Here is a 21756-nt window from a genome sequence, read left to right on the forward strand (position 1 = left end):
TTTCTTTTTCTTCTCTGATTGCCGTGGCCAGGGCTTCCAAAGCTATGTTGAATCACAGTGGTGAAAGTGGACATCCTTGTTTTGTTCCTGATCTTTGTGGAAATATTTGCAATTTTTCACCATCGAGAATGATGTTAGCTGTGGGTTTTTCATATACGGTTTTTATTATATTGAAGCAGGTTCCCTCTATGCCCACTCTTAGGGGAGTTTATCTGAAACAGGTGTTGAATTTTATCAAAAGCCTTTCCTGCATCTATTGAGATGATCATATGGTTTTTATTTTTCAGTTTGGTGATGTGGTGTATCACACTGATTGATTTGTGGATACTGAAGAATCCTTGCATCCCTGGGACAAATCCCACTTGATCAGAGTATGTGATTTTTTAATATATATTTAGATTCAGTTTGCTAATATTTTGTTGAGGATTTTTGCATTCATGTTCATCAGTGATATTGGTCTATAATTTTCTTTTTTTGTGGTATCCTTGTCTGGTTTTGGTATCAGGGTGGCCTCACAGAATGGGCTTGGGAGTGTTCCTAACTGCTATTTTTTGAAAGGGTTTCAAAAGAACATGTGTTAACTCTTCTCTGAAAGTTTGCTAGAATTTGCCCGTGTAGCCATCAGGTCCTGGACTTTAGTTTTTGGAAGGTTTTTAATCACATTTTCGATTTCAGTACTTGTGACTGCTCTGCTCATATTTTCAATGTCTTCCTCGTTCAGTCTTGGTAGGTTGTACCTTTGTAAGAATCTGTCCATCTCTTCCAGGCTGTGCATCTTACTGGCATATAGTTGCTTATAATAGTCTCTTATGATCCTTCGTATTCCTGTGGAGTCGTAATTTCTCCCTTTTCATTCATTTTTATTGATTTGAGCTCTCTCCCTTTTTTCCTTGATGAGTCTGGCTGATGGTTTATCGATTCTGTTGATCTTTTCAAAGAAGCAACTTTTGGTTTCACTGATCTTCTCTAGTGTTTTTTTAAACATATAATGATTTTTATTTTTTTTCATTATAGCTGATTTACAGTGTTCTGTCCATTTTCTACTGTGTCTATTGTTTTCTTTGTCTCTCTTTGATTTATTTCTGCTCTGATCTTTACGGTTTCTTTCCTTCTGCTAATTTGGGGCTTCGTCTGTTCTTCCTTCTCTAGTTGTTTTGGGTGTAAGGTTAGGTTGTTTATTTGAGCTTTTTCTTCTTTCCTGAGATAAGATTGTATTGCTATAAACTTCCCTCTCAAAACTGATTTTACTGTGTCCCATAGGTTTGGGTTGTTTTATCTTCATTGTTATTTGTCTCTAAGTATCTTTGGATTTCCTCTTTGATTTCTTCAATGATCCATTGGTGGTCCAGTAGCATACTGTTTAGCTTCCTGTTTGCTGGGTTTTTTTTTTTGTTTGTTTGTTTGTTTGTTTGTTTTCCTTGTAGTTGATTTCTGGTCTCATAGCATTGTGGTTGGGGAAAATGCATCTGAAAACTATAAGACGCTGATGAAAGAAACCAAAGACGACGCAAACAGGTGGAAAGACATACCATGCTCTTGGACTGGAAGGATCAATACTGTCAAAATGACTATACAACCCATGGCAATCACAGATTCAATGCAATCCCTATCAAATTACCAAGGACGTTATTCACAGAACTAGAACAGAGTATTTTAAAATTTGTATGGAAATACAAGAGACCCCAAATAGCCAAAGCAATATTGAAAAAGAAAAATGAAAATGGAGGAATCAAGCTTCCTGATTTCAGACAATACTACAAAGGTACAGTTATCAAAACAATATGGTACTGGCACAAAAACAGAAATATAGACCAATGGAACAGGATAGAAAGCCCAGAAATAAACCCAAGAGCCTATGGTCAACTAATCTATGACAAAGGAGGCAAGAATATACAGTAGAAGAAAGACAGTCTCTTCAATAAATGGTGCTGGGAAAACTGGGAAGCTACATGTAAAAAAATGAAAATAGAACATTATCTAACACCATATACAAAAATAAACTCAAAATGGATAAGGCCAGATGCTATAAAACTCCTAGAGGAAAACACAGGCAGAACACTCTGACATAAACCACAGCAATATCTTGTTTGATTCACCTCTTAGAATAATGACAATAAAGACACAGATAAACCAATGGGACCTAATTAAACTCAAAAGCTTTTGCACAGGAAAGGAAACCATTAAAAAAAAAATGAAAACACAACCTAGAAAATGGAAGAAAATCTTTGCCAATGATGCAACAGACAAGAGCCTCATCTCCAAAATACACAAACAGTTCATACAACTCAACAACAAAAAAACAAACAACCCAAACGAAAAATGGGCAGAAGACCTAAACAGACAATTCTCTAGAGAAGACATATGGATGGCCAACAGGCACATGAAAAAATGCTCAACATCACTAATTATTAGAGAAATGCAAATTCAAACTACAATGAGGTACCACCTCACACTGGCCAGAATAGCCATTATTAACAGGTCAACAAATAACAAATGCTGGAGAGGGTGTGGAGAAAAGAGTGCCCTCCTTCATTGTTTGCGGGAATGTAAACGGGTACAACCGCTATGGAAAACAATACGGATATGGACATACCTCAGAAAACCAAATAGAGAACTACCATATGCTCCAGCAATCCCACTCCTGGGCATATACCTGGACAAAACTTTTATTGGAAAAGATATATGCATCCCTATATTCACTGCAGCACTATTTACAATAGCCAAGACATGGAAACAACCTAAATGTCCTTCGACAAATGAATGGATTAAGATGTGGTACATATACGCAATGGAATACTACTCAGCCATAAAAAGATACACTAACGCAATTTGCAGCACCATGGATGGAACTAGAGATTCTCATACTAAGTGAAGGAAGCCAGAAAGAAAAAGACAAATACCACATGATATCGCTTATTTGTGGAACCTAAAGTATGGCACAGATGATCCTATCTAAAAAACAGAAACAGATCACAGCCAAGGAGAGCAGACTTATGGTTCGTGGGGTGGGATGGGGGTGGGGGAGGGAGTGGGATGATGGGCAGTTCAGGGTTTTGGATGCAAACTCTTACATCTGGAAAGGGTGGATAATGGGGTCGTACTACACAGCACAGGGAACTGTGTGTGATTGGGTCACTTTGCTGTATAAGAGAAACTGAAGAAACACTAAAAAAAAAAAAAAAAGAAATTAAAAAAGAAAGAAAGGGGAAAAATTCCCAAAGATTTCAGAAGTTGGAATCATGGAATTGGTATTGTCCTTCCCATAGAATTCTTAAATTGGTCAGGATCCCACGTTCTTGGAGCTGGAAAGTATCTGAGATCCCATTCTTTTTTGTTTGTTTGTTTTCAGTATAGCTGATTTACAATGTTGTGCCAATTTCTGCTGTACAGCAAAGTGACCCACTCATAGAAATACATACATTCTTTTTCTCGTATCAGCCCCGCATCATGTTCTCCCCCAAGAGACTGGACACAGCTCCCTGTGCTGTATGTACAGCAGGGACCCACTGCCCATCCATTCTAAATGTAATAGTTCGCATCCACTAATCCCAGACTCCCAGGCCATCCCACTCCCTCCCCCTTCCCCGTGGTCATTACAAGTCTGTTGAGATCCTATTCTTTTTGATGTTGCAGTATTCTAGGGGATGACTTAACTTATTTATTTTCGTCTTTTTAGGGCCGCTCCCACGGTCCATGGAGATTCCCAGGAGAGGGGCCAAATTGGAGCTGCAGCGGCTGGTCTACGCCACAGCCACAGCAACGCCAGATCTGAGCTGCGTCTGCAACCTACACCAACCACAGCTTACAGCAACGCAGGATCCTTAACCCACCAAGCAATGCCAGGGATCGAACCTGATGCTCACGGATGCTAGTCAGGTTCGTTAACCGCTGAGCCATGACGGGAACTCCGATAACTTTATTTTTGAAATGACACGCGTTCACTGGACACTAGAACATAAGCGCTCGCGGTGTGGGCTCACTGCCTGCCCATTCCTGCGCCGGTGACCACCACGGATTCTCCTCCTGTGCGCATGCGCCTCCACTCACATCAAAGTACACATGAATTAGCCCATATGATACATGTTGGCCTGTTTTTTAACCTCACCTCTGCCATCCCCACCTCCCCCACCCTAGAATCCATGCTAAAACCATGACAGCCCTCGCGGTCCGCGCACATTTCCTGTAAGGCTCCATATAATAAATATTACAAGCTTTTCTGGCCACACTTTGCTATTGCAGCATGAATGGGTGGGGCTGTGTCCCCCACATCTCTTATTTACAAAACCACGCAGTGTGCCAGATACCCGGTCAACACCCAGTACGCATCCATTCAGACCCTTCTCCCCCTCCACAGATAATCACAGGCAAATACATACAGAGATTTTTCTATTGTCCTCAGCTTCTGCTTTGTTTCTAATTTTGCTTTTCAAAAAGGGCATCACACTAGACATAGGTCTCTACATGTTGCTTTTTCTCTCCTAACACCTGTGGACGTCGCCCCAAACCAATGAGCGTAGACTTTAGGAGTGTTGTGCGTTTTTCTAAGGCACTTTCACGCTAACTGGGCAAAGGCAGCACAGACATTTGGAAAATGAAAAGCAAGCAAAGAGAAGTCCTCCTGCCTGACCTCTGCCAAATCCCCTACATGATCTGTGACCTTCCCATGGGTCTGTCTGAGGGGTCTTCCTCTGCAAGGAGGCCCCTGGGACTCCTGCCCCTACATGATCTTTCCGGCTGTGGCCACTGGGCATTGGCCCACCATCCACCGGTGGCTGTGTGCTCTCCCAATCAGACAGTCGGCCCCTTATCAGGCATTCCGCGCCAAAAGCTCTTCTGCAGGGACCAATGCCTGCCCCTCAGTCCAGCACATACTCCCACGGTCCCCAAGAACAAGACCAAGCCCACCCATCCTCCCGCAGCTCTCATGTACGCAGAGACTTGTCCTGCCTCTCCAAGGCCTGGGTACAATCCCCACCATTAAAACACTTCATTTAAGAAGATCCCCTCGTTTCCCTGTCACGACTTTTCTGGTGATGTTGCTGGTGCTGGGGCCCCGTGCAGAACTGAACCAAATACTGAAGACCACAGTGGGGGCCGCTTGCTAATCTAACAGGAAACACTCCTGATGGACAGCAACTTATCAAATCAATTAAAACATGCAAACATGGGACCAGGCGCTACTCCTCCTCCACTGTGGGGGAGAATGAGGCCTGCGAATGAGCCTTGCTCCCCACAAAGGCAGAGGACAGCTCAGGGCTGTTTCCCCTGGGGCCCCGATAAAGGGAAATCTCTATCCCAAATAAGGAGTTCCCTTGCTTGGCTTCAAGACAGTAGCATCTCAACAGGGGCCTCGGCTGTTTATTTGACTAAGAACTTTATCGAGCGCTTGCAGTGCTTCAAAGGGCACCCGATCCGTTCATCCTCGTGTGTGGCAGGACCCCCTTCCTTGTCGGGCTGCCTGCTCTGGGCTGGAGCCACGGCTCCTGCCACAAAGGGGCGTAATTTATAAGCCCCTAGAAAAGGACCCAGTTCTCGAATGCCTCTACGGCTGAACATTAAGGTGTGCACAGGAATGATGGGGCACTTGAGTCACGGGTAGGGTGCTTTCCCCAGTACAGGTCTTGGGTCGGGGCAGGAGTCCCAGGGGCCTCCTTGCAGAGGAAGACCCCTCAGACAGACCCATGGGAAGGTCACGTTCGAGTCCAGGGGTAGGACTTCGAGGGCATTCAAGGTGGCAAGGTCCAAGCTACCCAAGCAGGTGGAATCCAAAAGCCATTTCTGATTTCAGTGGAGAGGGACCCAGCCACAGGGCCTAAGGGAGACAGAGGAGTCTCAGGCCTGGGGCTGGATTCTGGCTCAGGTAACAGGGGAAAGTTATTTGCTCTGAGAGTCAGTCTTCCAATCTGCAAAATGGGGACAGAATCCTACCTCCTAGGACACTGTATGGCTTAAAGAGGGGTAACAGTCAGTGGCTGGAAAACAGCAGGCACTAAATAAATGTCTCCCGCTCTCTCGCCTTTCTTCAAGCTAGCGCACGGGCTCTCCGACTGACTGCCGTGGGCATCAGTCTTCTGGAGGCGTGTCAGACACCCCGTGTGTTACACTCTCCTCCCCCACCTTCCAGCGTCTGAGACAGAAGATCTGCATTCCTAGTAAGCTCCCAGGCCGTGTGGACGCTGCTGATCCGGGAACCCCTTTGAGAACCACTGGGCTATGGTTCAAACGCCCTGGTCCGTGGTGATGGAGAGGCCTGAAAGGGAACAGAGCCCGTGCTAGACGGAAAGTTCAGTGCAGACGACGACAGGGGCTTCAGAACCAGCGGGCACCAACAGTCTGGTCAGCCTCAGTCTACCGCCTTTGGCCACTGTTGCTCAGCCTGACCTCCTGGGTGTGCTTTTTAGGGCTGATGTGCTCCCAGAATCTGTTTTGCAGCCCAGAGGTGAGATTGACTCCGCTCTGCCAAAGGGTCTCGTCCACGCGCCCGCCTGGTCCCTGTTGTTTTCTCAGTACCCACCCGTCACAAACCACTGTGGCCTCCGGCCGCCACGGTTGCTGGCTCCGTCAGGGCGGCCACAGGCTCCATGCATGTGGCTTCAGGACTCTGCAAAGGGCCCTCTGTGTGTTTCAGAGCTTTCTGCACAAACTTCAGGGTTCTAGAAGGGCAGTGGGGTCCTCTGGGGAGCAGGGTGGGGGCAATGGCCCCCAGGGCTGCAGAGTTATGCCCTTGATCAATCAGCCTCTCTTCCAAACCCCTTTCCATCCTGAGAGTTGGTTGCCTGCTGGGGATTTTCTGTCCCCTCTGTGGGGACAGGCGCTGCTCTTTTCTGAAGCTCTGTTTGGCCTTGTCTCCGAGCCAACAGGCCGGCAGGAGCCTCGGAGGCAAACCCAGCTGGGCAGGCCACCCTCCCCTCCGAGGCCAGCCCCCGCCACGGCCCCCTGAGAGCTGCCCTGTACCCCAGCTCAGAGGCTCACCACCCACCTCCCAGCAGCTGAAGGGGCCTGCACACCCCACACATCAGAAGGTCTTCCTGGTCAAGAGACTGCCTTGCATGAACATTTTAAAGACTTAGTGAAGAAAGAGAAAGGGAGGAAGAAAAAAAACCTCTGCCTTAAAGGGCAAAAAACAAGTGTACCCGCAAAGCGTTTACGTGCAAAACTTCCTTGTGTGGGGCGGTGACTCATCGGCCCATCAATGCGTGCGTGGGAGTGTGGGATGACACGCCTGAAGCCCCGGTTCCCCCCTCCCCGTCTGGGAAAGAGAAACAACCCACAAATGCACCTCTTTCCTGGCGGATTGGAGAGAGCCGGCTGCCACACATCACCCTTGAGGCCCAGGGACGGCCTTTGTGCCGGAGGGGCTGGGGCAGCCGCAGGCCCAGGAAGGGGTCCCCGGGATACGGCGCAGACCCAGCTGCTCTGCTCCCCACTCTGTGGCAGGGGCAGGGGGGCTCCACGTTCCTGACCGCTCGAGTGGGATGGTTAGAGGGACCTAGGAGTCAGGACCAAGCACACATGCCTCTCTCTGCCTCAGGTCTGTGGATGGGGGGGCGCTTAGCAACACCTGTCCCTTCTTGCAGAAACTGAGATTCCCATCGGGACCACAGGGTTTTACTGAAAGACCCAAAGGCCCAGCCGGCTTGATCCTTGTCTGCATGAAATACTCCAAAACTGTAAAACGAAGTGAAGTAGATCTGCAGGGGCTGTGCGAGTGCAACCATGATGCATAATTACGGGTAAAGGAGCGAGGTGCACCCAGCGTGGCTAATAAAATGTGTGCAGTGTTTAAAAAGGAATTTTCATCAAAACCTTCTGAAGAGTCCCATAAACTAACTGGACCACCTTTGGGGAAAAGGACCTGAGGGAAGAGGGACTGTGCATTTTGGATGTTTCTCTGCTTTTCAGAACGACCAAGGACACGTGTAACTCTCATTTGTCTTAGATGCTAACGGGCTATCTGGGCAGCAAGGGCCGGACCGGAAAGGGAGCAGGAGGGACCTGTCTGCAGTGACGGGAGCCTGGGAGGCCATTCAGGTGAATACAACAGTCAAAACTCACCTGACCCAAAAGATAAGAAGTGTACATGGTGTTATGTATAGGCTATAGCTCGATTTTTTTTTTTAACTTAAAAAGTGTTAAAAGAGGTTGATGGACGGCGGGAATTTTTTTTTTTTTTTAAGTGGCCACACCTGTGGCGTAGGGAAGTCCCACGGGGACAGAGGGAGAGCCGTGCGGCAGCTGCAGCAATCCCGGGTCCTTTAACTCACTGCGCTGGGCCAGGGATCGAACCCGCACTCCCCAGCGACCTGACCTCCTGCAGTCGGATTCCTAACCCACTGTGCCACGGCGGGATTTCCACTGGCAATTTGTCGCGAGACATGTTTCTACAGTATTTTCTCAGCGTCTATGCTGAAAACCCCATCTTGTCCTGCTTTACTTTACCCCACCTTCCTGCTTGAAAAACAGTCGCAGTGCTGGTGAATGACTTAAGCTTAAGAACAAGGACCTAAAGGCATAAGTTATTCATAGGGTCAGCTGAATCAGCACATAATGCGTTGGTCTAGGCACGCTGGACCTGTGCAGATGGGCACGCCGCTTGCACAAACATGATATGTCTTCTAAAGAATAAGAGAAAGAGGAACCTCATGGCCCCAAGGGGTTTAGGAAGGGTCATTGGCAGAATATGCATTAGCAAAGAGAACCAAGGTGCAAACCTAGGCATAGGCACTGCTGGGTTGCCTACGTTTGTGCCCGGTTGCCTAGGTTTGCGTTTGCACAGTGAGGATTCTCTGAAATGCTCTGCATAGATAGCTAACATCGAGCTTCCTCAAATGCTAATGACTGTTAAATGCCTAAAGGTCAGAGTAAAAGCTTAACCATCTACCAGCTATGTGACTTTTAAAATAATAAAAGAACTTGCAAAACCAAACCAAACCTATATCCTCCACCTTTAGCCCCCTCCTCACTTGACGTCCTCCTAAAGGGCACAATAAAAGCAGCGTGGTTTCTTGAGGCGGGGCTTTCGGTCCCTGAGACCTTGAGTCCCCCGGTTCCCACCTTTACTTAAGATAAATGTCTCTGTGTCTTGTTTTAACTTTTTTCCTTAAGTTTCACAGCACCCGTTCTTCAGCCCCGACCTGCTGAGCTGGTCTTGGCAGAAATTCTTTTAGATTTCTTTTTGCTATTGAAAGACAACCTGAATAAATGCAATTTTTAAATGTCCTGCCTTAGTATTCTTGTATACTGCTGGCAGGTGTATAAAGCGGTTTGGACCACTATGGAAAACAGGTGCCCTCTGGCCTGCTCTCAAAAGGATGTAAACACGGCCACCCAGAGACATGTTTCTAATGGTTCTATTCATAACAGGCCCAACCTGGAAATATCTATCCATAGAAGAATGAAGAAATTAATAGTCTATTCATTTAACGCAACACTATCCAGCAAAGCAAATGAATAGATTACTACCACACAGGATGCTATGTAGTGCATAGATAAATCTTACAAACATAACTTTGAGCCAAAGGAGCCAGACACAGAAGAGTTCAGCCTGGATGACTCCATTTGCCTGAAGTTCAGATTCATGCAAGACTAATCTATGCTGCTAGAGGCAGGGAAGTGGCTTGCGGGGGTGGGTAGGGGGTGTGTGTGCAGACACTGGAGGGGCCGGGAATCTCCAGGGAGGTGAGCAAACTCTGTGTCTTGATCTGGGTGGTCACAGGGATCAATTCTGTGAGAATTTTCGAGAATTCATCCAGCAGCACTCTTCTGACCTGTGCACTTTTCCGTAAGTGTGCTTTTCCTTTAATGAAAAGTTTATTTAAAAGATAGACCAGGGGAGTTCCCATCGTGGCTCAGTGGAAAAGAATCTGACTAACATCCATGAGGACGCAGGTTCGATCCCTGGCCTCGCTCAGTGGGTTAAGGATCCGGCGCTGCCATGAGCTGCGGTGTAGGTCACAGACACGGCTTAGATCTGATGTTGCTACGGTTGTGGCGTAGGCCGGTAGCTGTAGCTCTGATTCGACCTCTAGCCTGGAACCCCATGTGCCGCAGGTGCGGCCCTAAAAAGACAAAATAAAAAAAAAAGAACAGATCAAAATGTCCCATGTCTATTCCACAGAGATCTCTGGTTGTGGAAAGTGGAGGCCACTACAAGAGCCTGACACTTGCCCAGGGCTGCCCTGACTTGCCACCCTGCTGTGCCGCCCATGTTCCCACCCTCTCTAGGCCCAAGGTGGTGCCACCTCCTCTCAGAATAAGAGGGTTGGGCTCAGAGACCCACCACACTGGGTTCAAATCCCAGCTGTGCCTGCTTCTAGCTGTAGACCATCTCCTTTGCTCTCTCTGCTCCTCCAAGATGGGCCTACCTTCGAGAAGACTGCAAGAGAGCACACACAGAGCCCCCGGCACAGCTCCCGAAGCTGGTAGGTCCCCAATAATTGTGCTCTCCGATTACTGTCAAGAAAGCCCACGAGAGCCTGCGCTCCTCTCCAGGCTGCCCTGCCCTCTGCCACTTGTTAGTTTCAATCCCTGAAGCTTCCCTTGTTATTAGTTACAGGGTCCCCAATGGCCCACCAAGGGCCATGAGCCATGGCTGGGAGTCGCCAGAGACGGTGGCCCTCCCGGGGGACTGGCGGCCTGGGTCCAGGGGCCTCCACTTGGGTTCCCTGGAGCACAGGTGTGGGAGAAGCGGCCTGGCTGGACTCAGGTCTACGAGGCCTCTGCTCTGCCACCACTGCCCCCTCACCCCTGCTGAGCCCCTCCTGAAGTCTTGGACTGTGCTGGGCCCCCCGCCTCGTGGGGAGAGCCCCTCCTTTCACAGTTCTCTGCAGAATCCCTCTGATCCCTCTTAGGAAGTCACAAAGCCCTCTTTGACTAAGTGCCAGAAATTAATCTGGATGAATTCCTGCCTTTTCGACCTGGAGGAAGCAGATGCGCGGCTGGGCCTGTGAAAGCACCGAGGCCAACTCCTGCCCCTCCTCACCCCACTTCCCTGATTTACATCCCTGCTCAGACGCAGGACAGCTGACACTCACAACCTTCCCAGGCAGAGGAGAACAGGAAACTCAGCGACAGCTGCCATGAACAAGCCCCAAAGAGACACAAGCCAGAGCCGATGGGAATGGACACGGATTCCCAATAACGCTCAATCTCCACAGGTCCAGGAGGTCACTCAAGCAGGGGTGGTGGGACGCTTTCACTCCCTCTTTCAAATCAGGGTGACCAGCAGGGGCTACAGTAATAAGAGTCTGCCGCAGGGGAAAAGAGTGCAGAGATTGATTAGAGATGCCTGCCAGGGGCTCACTGGGGGTTGGTGCTATGTGTGTACCTCCCTTCTTCTAGAACCCTGTCTTTTGGAACCCTTCTGCACAAAAGGAAACAGAGGTCTTGATCATTCAAAAAGAATAAGAATAATTAATATTGATCCAACAGTTATTCACATGTCAGGTGCCGTTCTCAACTATTCACCTATTTAACTTGGACAGGAACCTAATAAGCTTGGTTTTATTACGACCCTTGTTTTATTCAGGAGGGAAAGGAGGCCCACGGAGGAAAGCAACTAGTCCAGGGTCATACAGCCAGTGGGCAGTGGAGCCAGGATTTGAAGCCAGGCAGCCTGGCCCAGAGCCTTCTCCTTAGGCATTACAGAAATTACTCTTTGGGGAGCAAGGTGGCAGTATGTGCTAGGGGTCACACAAAAACACCCCTCCTCTCTGCTTAGTAAGCCCTGTTCTGGAAACCAGCCCCAAGAAAGTAATTCAAAATCAGGAAAAGATTGGCTATAAGGACAGTCAGGACGGCGTTATCTGCAGTCGAGAAAAAGAGAAATAGCCCAAATACTGGAAAGCAGGTCCTTTGGTAAATTATGCCATGACCTCTTCACAGATATGATGCAGCCCTCAGAAAGCCTCTTCGTGCAGGACTGGACACACACTGAAATGTTCAAGCTGCAGCATTGTGCAAAGCTGGCAGGACTGTCCACACACCTGGCCACAGCTGCCATAAGGTCCGTGCAATGGTGGGCGAAGCTGGAGGGGCACTGGCAGGAGTGAAATCTGCCTGTGGGAGGGACGTGTAGGGGCAGAGGGGTCGTTGCCTTTGATGTGTAAAGAGCAGAGACAGAGGGGACAGGACGGTGGGGCAGGAGGGATGGCCGCAGGTGAGGGGGGGGCACTATCTTCCTGCCAGACAAGGTGAGCTCAGCAGGGACCACCCAGGGGAGCGTGGCCCAGAGAAAGAGGGACCAGGAGCAAAGCAAGGTCCAGCCTCACTGCTGCAGTCTGGGGACAGGGTGACACTGTGTTCAGGCAGACATGGAAGTGGCTGGTCCTGAGCTTGACTTTCCGGGGCCCAGGCCCAGAAGGTGTGCCCGGGTGCCGTGTGGCACACAGGGTGGGCAGGGCAATCGGCCCTTCCCACGAGAAGCAGGGGATGGCGGAGTCAGAGGTTAATTCACATAATCCTCCCAGTGACGTCTGCGAGACTCAGGGAAAAACGCAAAGCTCTCGTGAAATGCCTCACGAGACAAAAATACCACAGCCCCCGACACGAAAGGCAGGAGGACAGACAGGCGAATGGTACAGGCAGGAGCACAAGCCCACAGGTGTGACGGAGGAAGTGTCGGCATGTGCGTGTGTCTGTGTATGTGCGTGTGCACACACACGCTCACAGGAACATGCACACGCATGCACGCACACACGCACGCACGCGCAGACACACGCACGTGCAGTGGGGGCCATGATCCCAGTGGTTACCACCCTGGGTTCTGGAATTGAAATGCTGTTCAAACCTCAGCTCTGCCACCTAAAAGCTGCGTGCCCTTGAGCAAGTCGTTTAACTGTGAAACGGGAACCAGGAGGACACCGCCCTCCCCGGTTGAGGGGATTCAGCAGGGCGGAGAGCAAGGTGTTGGCACCTGCTGGCACAGGAGGGTGGCGAGGCCACCTGCCCTGCTGGGGTACGTGTGCTGGGGGACCTGTGGTGGTCAGAGGGGCCTTGGTTGCAGGACTTCTAGAAGTGGCTTGTCCTGCAGGAGGAAAGGCCTCAGGGTCCTATGCCCAAGAGGGAGAAGGAGGTGGGTCCAGGAGGAAGGTCAAGGCTGCAGGTGACGGCACCCACTGGAGGGCCCGCCCTTCCCGCCAAGTGAGCTCCCCTGCAGGGGTGGGGCGTCAGCTCCAGGGCCTTCTGTCCCTCGCACCAGGCTCCCTGGGAACCTTGGCACCAGGGGTTCTCTCTCCCTGGGGGGGGTGGGGGGGGGTCCAGGGGGTGAGACAACCTAGGCTCCCAGCCCCACGGCCTTCACCTCAGACTCCCAGTTCCTCACCCTGCAGTGGGGACCCCAGCAGGGCTCAGCCCAGGGCTTATGTGGAAGCGAGAGTGTGACACCCCTAGGAGCAGCTGTCCGTGGCAATGGCCTTTGTCTCCCTGGTCCCCTCAGCAATGAAGACCTTGCAGACCCACTGCGAGGATTCATGCGAATGTGCACAAAGGAGGAGGGCGCCGGGCGGAGCCCTCCCAGGACAGGCTGCCGCCCCCCTGCCGCCCCATCTCAAAGACATGCCACGGGAGTTTCCGTTGTGGCGTGGCAGAAACAAATCTGACTAGGAACCATGAGGTTGCAGGTTCGACCCCTGGCCTCGCTCCGTGGGTTAAGGATCTGGCATTGCCGTGAGCTGTCGTGTAGGTTGCAGACACGGCTCGGATCCTGTGTTGCTGTGGCGCAGGCTGCAGTTGTAGCTCTGATTGGACTTCTAGCCTGGGAACTTTCATATGCCGCGGGTACGGCCCTAAAAAGCCAAAAAAGAAAAAAAGAAAAAAAAAGACACACCCCAGGGGGGCACTGCAGGGGCTAGGTGCACACCCCTAGGAGCAAGGGTTAGGGTTAGGGTTGCCATGCTCCCACCCACCGGCTGCTCTGATAGGGGTGCCTGCAATGATGTTCCTGCAGGCCTGGCCCCTGCAACCCCATGACCTGCAGGGCGGCCTGATCTCACACCAACCTAGTGGGCAAGGTCCTAGTTAGTAACCTCCCATTTCACAGACAGAAAATCTGAGGCCCAAATAAACACACCCCACATCCAGTGCGCTTATAACACGGTCACCCCTCACAAACACACGCACACAAAGAAAACATGGGACCCCACATTCTTCTCCACCCTCCTAGTCTGTACAGAGGAGGGACAGGGCCCTGGATGGGGGTGAGCACGTGGCTGTGGCCACGCCAGGGGCTTGGGAAACTGCTTGGGGAGAAGGCGGCAGCGCGGCTGGGGCAGACGGCCAGAGAGGATGCAAACCTGGGCTGGGATTTTCCCGGGGCCAAGCGCATTCCTCTGCCTGGCAGCTTTGCGACAGGAAAACAGGCCGCTTCTGTCGCCCCGCCACAGTCTGCGCCCTCCCCCAGCTCAGCTGGCCCCGGGGCTGTTGTGAGTGACCCAGTTTCCCCCCGGCGAGAAAGTCATCTTGGTTTTCCAGAACCCCTCTCTGGAAGTGAGAAGGCGTTTTTTCAAAGCCAGAGGCACCAGGAGCGCCGGCTACACGCGGCAGGTGTCTTTTGGGAGCCTCTTATGGCTGTCGCTCAGCCAGGTACTCAGGGCTGCAGGGCCCTGTCCACCCGGACAGGCCTGTCCCTCACAGCTTTATGAACATGCCAGACCCTCCTTGGCTCCACCATATATATACTCCCGGCCTGTCCCCTCGAAGCCTGACACACAGTGACAGGCCTGGCTCCACAGGACGTGGCTCCAAGGTGCATGTGAGTCAGAAATGAGGCCTCATTAACTCAGCACACTGTTTGCGCTTCCACACCCCCAGGAATTAGCCTCAGGGGCCCAACCACCCAAACCAAACAGAGCTGGCCTCTCCCGGGAGCCCTGAGGACAGAGGGCTCCAGGATCCTGGGCGGGGCAGGGGCTGCCATACCAGCGCCCAGCGTGACTCCACTCCCCTCCCCATCCTGTCCTGCCACGATGCCCCAGGCCTCTTCTGCCCTCCCCGACCAGCACTGCCCCTCCAGGGGCAGGAGGCCTGGAGGAAGACAGAGCGAGGGGTCCAGAGAGAGGGAGAGGCTGGGAAGGGGGTTCCGGGGGCTAGGGTGTGTGGAAGCAAACCCCTCTCCCCTTGTGGGGGTCTGGGGACCTTGGACAAGGGACTCAGATTTCCTCACGGGCCGAGAGCAATAAGGATAGACCACTCAGTGACATGAGATGACACCTGAAACACAGGGTTCAGCGTGGAGGAAACCCCCCCACCCAGTGCACCTGTGGCTGCACTAATGTTCAGAGCAGAGGCCACGAGGACCACGGGGCCCCGGGGCGGAGCAGCGGTCTAGGACTAACGCACAGGTACTTCATTCACTTGTGGCCTTGCTCCCCGACACAGTGTGAGACAAAGTCTACGGCAGTGCTTCTCAAGCTTGTTTTCTTTCTTTCTTTTTTTTTTTTTTTGGTCTTTTTTTTGTCTTTTCTAGGGCCGCTCCCGCGGCATATGGAGGTTCCCAGGCTAGGGGTCCAATCGGAGCTGTAGCCGCCGGCCTACGCCACAGAGCAACGCCGGATCCTTAACCCACTGAACAAGGCCAGGGATCGAACCTACAACCTTATGGTTCCTAGTCGGATTTGTTAACCACTGCGCCACGACAGGAACTCCTCAAGCTTGTTCTCATCATCGTTCCCCTGAAAAGCCTTTCAGGATCTCCCCACCCGCAGCTGCCCTTAGCCTTCTGAAAACAAATACTAGCAAATAAGATTTTGTTGAGGAGGTTACTAGGAAGCTACATACCACTGGAATAACAAGGTTTTCAAGCCCCCAAACACCGATTTTGGTCCCCTTGGAGGTGATATGACACAGGGCAGGTCAGGTACCGGTACAAGTGGATAAAAACACAAAATCAATGGGAACACAGCACCTAAGAGGCAATGTTTTTTACCAAACAGAAGAATGTATTCGCTGTGGGCTACCACATGGGCACACGTATTAGTGGAGGGGGAAAAAAATGACAAAAACAGCGAATAGAAAATTTGAAAATCTAAACTAAGGCTGTGGGATCTCACAAGTCCTGAATTTTGATGTTCTAATGATTTTTTTTAAAAAAAAGATTAAAGATAGAGAAAAGAAAAAGAAAACCCCAGAAGTTCCTGTTGTGGCTCAGCAGTAATGAGCCTGATTAGTATCCATGAAGATGTGGGTTCGATCCCTGGCCTCGCTCAGTGGGTTAAGGATGTGGTGTTGCTGTGACCTGTGGTATAGGTCAAAGATGCAGCTCGGATCCTGTGTTGCTGTGGCTGTGACGTAGGCTGCCGGTTGCAGCTCCAATTCAACCCCTAGCCTGGGAAATTTCATGTGCTGTGGGTGTGGCCCTAAAAAAGCAAAAAAAGAAAAGAAAAAAAGAAAGAAAAAAGCAAACCCCAAAATGGTTGGTGGTAAAGATGGAGAGAGTGGCTGTAGCAGGCAGGAGAAGCAGGACACATCCTGAATGTGCGGAAGGGTCCAAAGCTCAGAGTCAGGTGCAGCTGGATGTAGCTAGAGGTAGTGTAACGAAAACACTGCGTGACAATGGGCGAGTCATTCGACCCATAGGAGCCTCGTCTTCTGCTGTCGATGAACAGGAAAGCACCCAGCCGCGCCTTGCCCATTGTCGGCCCTCAGTAACTGCATCTGAATCAACACTTGCTGGAATCTATGCACACTACAAGACTGCTACAGACCCAGGATTTGCGTGTGGGTCTCTAAGCTCATTTCATTAGCCAGCAGTACCTCAAAAACACCTTCTGTTTCTTTGCCATTTTACCGGGAAGAAGAGCATGCCTCCCTCCAACCTCATCCAGAATGAGTGGCAAAGAGCCCCAGGGATGAAGTCAGGTTGCTGATGCTGAGATATCACTGCCACCTGGTGGCAGCATACCTAAATCAGTGGTGAGGGGGCGGGGACTGGCAAAAAGGGAAAACTGCTAGTGCCTTACACTTGCCTAAGACACAAGTGAGTGCTTACACCATGAGAACAGAGGTCACCATCTACCACCTGGCCACTCCCTGCTGCATCCTCGATACCCTGCTTTGAGTTTCCTGGATGCTTGTTGGTTTCCTTTTTTTTTTTCGACTTAAGTGATTAAATGTAACAACTGTAAATAAAGCAAATGCCACCAAAATGAAGTGCAGACATCCAGGTCCTTATGAGAACTGTTAGAAGCCCAGGGCTCCCTAACTGGGTACTTGCCCACCTGACTGTCTGAACCCCACATGCAATCCTTGCCATCTGAGTTAGCACATTTCAAACCTGTCCCTTTCCAATCTTCCCTCCAGCCGTCGCGGTCTCCTGAAATTCGGCTTTCAGTGCCCACCATCACACTCCCCCCTTACAGCCGGAGAATATTCACACGTGGTATAAGCACTGCCTCTGAGGTGCTCCCAAAGATTCCAGGACATGGCTGAAGAATCTGGGGACCAGGGCAAGGGGGAAAGCAGAGTTCTGAGGAATCACGAAAGACCCCCCGCCTCTTCATAGACCCTGATCTTGGCCACCTTTTCAAAGGCATCTCCCCAACCTGTCAGATGGGCAGCATGTCTCTAAGGACTTTCTGTCCCATCCTTAGCTAAGAAAAAGCAAGGTCGCACCTGCTGAGGATGCACAAGGAGAAACACAAGGAGGGCGGAGGTAGGAGAGTCGCCCGATAGCCGCACCCAGGGCAGTGAACGGGCCTCTTCTTTTGGGGAGCCCTTAGCACCACACAGCACCCCATATTCCTCCCCTCTTCCTCTCCAGTGCTCTCCCAGGCAGCCCTATGCGTCCTGCCTGTCCTGGGACTCATCGGGCCACAGAGAGCCAGGCCTCAGGGACGACGTCCCTGCAGAAATCAAGCTCCAGCAGCCCCCGCCAACTCCTTGAGCAGGCCGGCGCCGCTTGCCTGCCGGGTGACACCCAGGGTCCTCCGCGTGCTCTTAGGAACCCACAGGGACGGGAAAGGCCAGGGTCTGCATGCTGCCCCAGGCCCTTACTGGCTGGGGAGGTAGGGGTCCAGTCTGGCCTCCCCTTCCCCAGAGAGAAAACGGGAGCAATGAGGACAACCAGGCTTACAAGGGTGAAACAGACAGGCTGGTCTCAGGTCCCAGGCACACAGAGGGTGCTCAGGAAACGCTGGTCCTTTCCCTTCGCAGCCCCAACTTGGAGACTCCCGCTTGGCCTCTGAGACGGCCATGCAGGCACAAACGAGAGAGAGGACCTGCAGCTGTCAGGGAAGGGCCAGGGGCGGCCCTCTTTGGACCAGGAATGCAATTTTCCGGGGCTGGATTTCCGCCCTCCGCCCAGCTGTGATGGGAGCCCCTCCAGAGGCACGAGAGGCATGCCGCGTGTCCCGTGCTTGTCCCAACATGGCACATGCCGCAAGCCCTGCACAGGGCCAGCTGCTTGTCCCCCACCGCCCGACGGCTTACCAAAAGATGACGGCTCAGGCCACGCAGGTCATTCTAGCCTCGCCCTGCTGGCTCTGCAAGGCCGCAGGCCTGTCATGGCTTGTTCTCAACTAAAAGATCAGAGGGCGGGGAGATGGGGAGGCAGGGTGCCAGGGTCCTGAGCCAGGGAGCAGAACGTGGACTCCCCAGAAGGCTGGGAGGACCCTTCTCGTAGATCCCGCCGCTGGGTCTTGAACGTGACCAGGAGGGGACTAATTCGCCCTCTGTGCTAGAAGGCCCTGGACCACCCTAAGCAGAGCCAGAACTGGAAAATTAGGCCAAAGAATCAGATAATGGAAAGGAAGCGAAGCCTATGGAAATACAGCTGGGCTTCTGCATCTCTGATGAATCTATCTCTGGTGCCACCTTCAGAAATCACTTTTTTTTTGCTTTTTGTTTTCCTGTTTGTTTGTTTTTTTCTTTTTACGGCCACACCTGTGGCACGTGGAAGTCTGTGGGCTAGGGGGGGTCAAATCGGAGCTGCAGCTGCAGGTCTCTGCCACGGCCACAGCCACACCAGATCCGAGCCGCATCGGTGACCTAGGCCACAGCTTGCAGCAACGCACTGAGCAGGGCCAGGGATGGAGCCCACAACCCTAGAGAGACAATCCGTGTCAGGGTCTTAACCCGCTGAGCCACAATGGGAACTTCACGTTTCTCGTTTTCTTTTAAACACAAGAACTTTTTGTTCAGTGAACTTTTAAAAAAATTCCTGTTATTATTATTTTGGTCTCTCCAGTGGTATGATGTTCCCAGGCCAGAGACTGAACCACAGCAGTAACCCGAGCCACCGTGGAGACAACGCCAGATCCTTAATCTGCTGCGCTACCAGGGAACTCCCGGAAGTTACTTTCAAGCCATCACCTTGAGCCCCTGAGGTCCTGCCTCCCCGAGCCTCTCAGGAGAGCCCCTGCCCTGAGAGCAAGTGGTTCTTTGAGCCTTTCGGAAGCAGGCACACACTGTGAGGCTCCCGAGCAAAGCCGAGGGCCAAGGGGAGGAAGGCAGTTTCCTGCCTCGAGAGGGGAAAGGTATCAACTGTCAAAGAGGGAGGCGGGGGCTTCCATACAGTGAGCCAAGCTCCTCGGCTGAGCTGCCAGGAAGGCGAGAGACCTCCACCCTCAAGCCTCCGGGGGCAGACCTGCTGTGAGCCCACACTCAGCTGCTGAGACGAAGGCAGCTGCCTCCAGCAAGCAAGCGAGTCAGGACTTACCTTCCACTGCAGAGAATGGAACCACTGGTCTCGCAGGTAGCTGTTGGCAGCCTGCAACGAGAAGATCAGGGCAGTGAGGTCCAGTGACTGGCCGGCAGACACAGAGCGTTGCACAGGTCCGCACGCGAGCCCCAGCCGGCTCTGTCCCATGGGATCTGTGACCTGGCTTACCCTTCAGAGGGGTGCTCCAAGCTGAGCCCCGCGTGAAAAACCAGACCAGAACCCGTCACCCCGGGGGTCTTGTCTGAAATAAGACATCGATGCCACCGGGCATGGGTTTGGCTGGAAGAGCTTTAACTGTACTCATATCTCAAGCTATTCAGGATGACGGGAGGGACCAGGACGAGTGGGGGAGGCGTGTGGTGAGATGCTGCTGCTGATGGCTCTTACTGGGGGCTCCCCAAGCCCTACTCCGGGCCCTGGGCGGTGGTCACCCACATACTCTGTGGCAGCCTGCACCACAGCCCGAAGAGGTGGGCCACAGCGTGCCTGCTTCACAAGGGGGAAAACGGAGACCCTGAGCTCTCGTGTCAAACAACCGCACTCAAGCCAGCAGCCGGGCTTCCAAGCCTGTGAATTTAACCACCAGCCCTCCTGCCAACTGCCGAAAGCCATGGTAGAAAGCACCTGGCCTTGAACTCGGGCAGAACTGCATTAAAGAACACCGTGCAGGGAGCGAGACCTTCCGGGATGCGCGCCACACCAGTCCAGAGACTCTGGGCCACTCCTCGCCACCACGCTGCGCTCACCTCCGGTTCTAGCAGATGTGCTGATGGCAACATGGTATTTATGGCACGTTTAACGGGCGCTAGATGCCACACTGAGCCCCATGGTGGACTGGTTCATCCAGGCCCTGTAAGTCATAGCTGGGAAGCTGGCGCCGTCTGCACCCCTGTCCCTACAGTACAGACAAGGAGACTGAGGCTCGGGGGTTAAACTCTCCCACGGGCTCCCAGGCACTGGGGGTGGGGCCAGGGCTTGAACCCGGCACTCTGACTCAGGCCCAAACCACAGTGTGACAGCATTTCACGTTTGCCGTTGGCCACCCCCAAAGCAGAAACGCCGTGTGGGTCCCTGCCTGATCCCACGGGCCCTGAAGGTCAGAGGGAGTCTGACAAAGGCCACAGCCTCTCCCCAAGCACGAATGTCCATGTCTGTCCCTGACCACACCGCCCCTCCCCCCGCACACGCACAGCACATACATCAGCGTGGACAGCGCGTCCCCCTCATTCAGGGAGATCTGGGGCTTGCAGCTGACCTCCCCCACAGCCCCCACCAAGTCACTGATGGAACAGCAGCCGCTCGCCCAGGGCAGTTTGGGGAAATCTCTGGGCTGGAACAAATGTACCAGTTCAGTGGCCTGTGCAGCCGGGAGTCAGGCTCCCACGGGCAAGCTTAGCGACTCGTTCCAGACCCGGAGCCAACCCACAGCGGCACCTGGAGGCAAGGTGCGCTCCTGCTTCTGCCCCGAGCAGGAAGCAGACGAGGGAGACCCTCCGTGTGAGGCAGGTGCCTCTGCCGTAGCTGCGTTTCTGGCAGCTCTGGGCTCATGGCCCCATTCTGCTTCCATGTGACCTGGAGTAAGTCCCCTGACGGCACAAAGCCTGGGACACCTGACCGGGGCAGCGGAGGCCAAAGGGGAGTCTGTGACAGGGACCAGCAGCCCTGGAAGGTCTGTAGCTGGGTCACCTCCGGTCTATGCTGACCTAGCTGTGGTCTCATGACGATTCTTGTTCATTAAGGCGACAAAATACATCCCACGCTCAGAAAGAGCGGTGCAAAGATCCCACACGATGAGATAATTCATGTAAAATGCTAACTTACTGAGCGCAGCACCCAGCAAAGTGCAAACACTCTACCGGGAGCAGGGCTGGGTACCTGCACCGACCACGGCCAGGACTGTGCTGAAAAAGAGGTTCCGGGCTAAAAGTCCCAACCACGGTGTGTGTGGACTTCTGTGATGTCACTAACGCCACACTGGCCGATTCCACTCTACCGGGGGATGTCCCTGGACCAGAGATAAAAAGAGATGATGGCGCTGGGCTCCCGGGAGGTGGTACACGCCCGTATGAGCCAGCTCCTGCCTGCTTCTGGCCCACGACCAT

General features: G+C 52.3%; 1 protein-coding gene across 2 annotated transcripts in view; it reads right to left on the reverse strand.

The window, feature by feature from the left end:
- Positions 1–21756, reverse strand: part of CMIP (c-Maf inducing protein) — a 228883-nt gene that overhangs the window by 58098 nt on the left and 149029 nt on the right. For both annotated transcript variants that reach the window (XM_047789045.1, XM_047789046.1), the window contains one exon: positions 19652–19702. In XM_047789045.1, the coding sequence (XP_047645001.1) occupies positions 19652–19702 (51 nt within the window). The remainder of the gene's footprint in view (positions 1–19651; positions 19703–21756) is intronic.

The sequence above is a fragment of the Phacochoerus africanus genome, chromosome 8, assembly GCF_016906955.1.
Source record: "Phacochoerus africanus isolate WHEZ1 chromosome 8, ROS_Pafr_v1, whole genome shotgun sequence".
Classification (NCBI taxonomy): domain Eukaryota; kingdom Metazoa; phylum Chordata; class Mammalia; order Artiodactyla; family Suidae; genus Phacochoerus; species Phacochoerus africanus.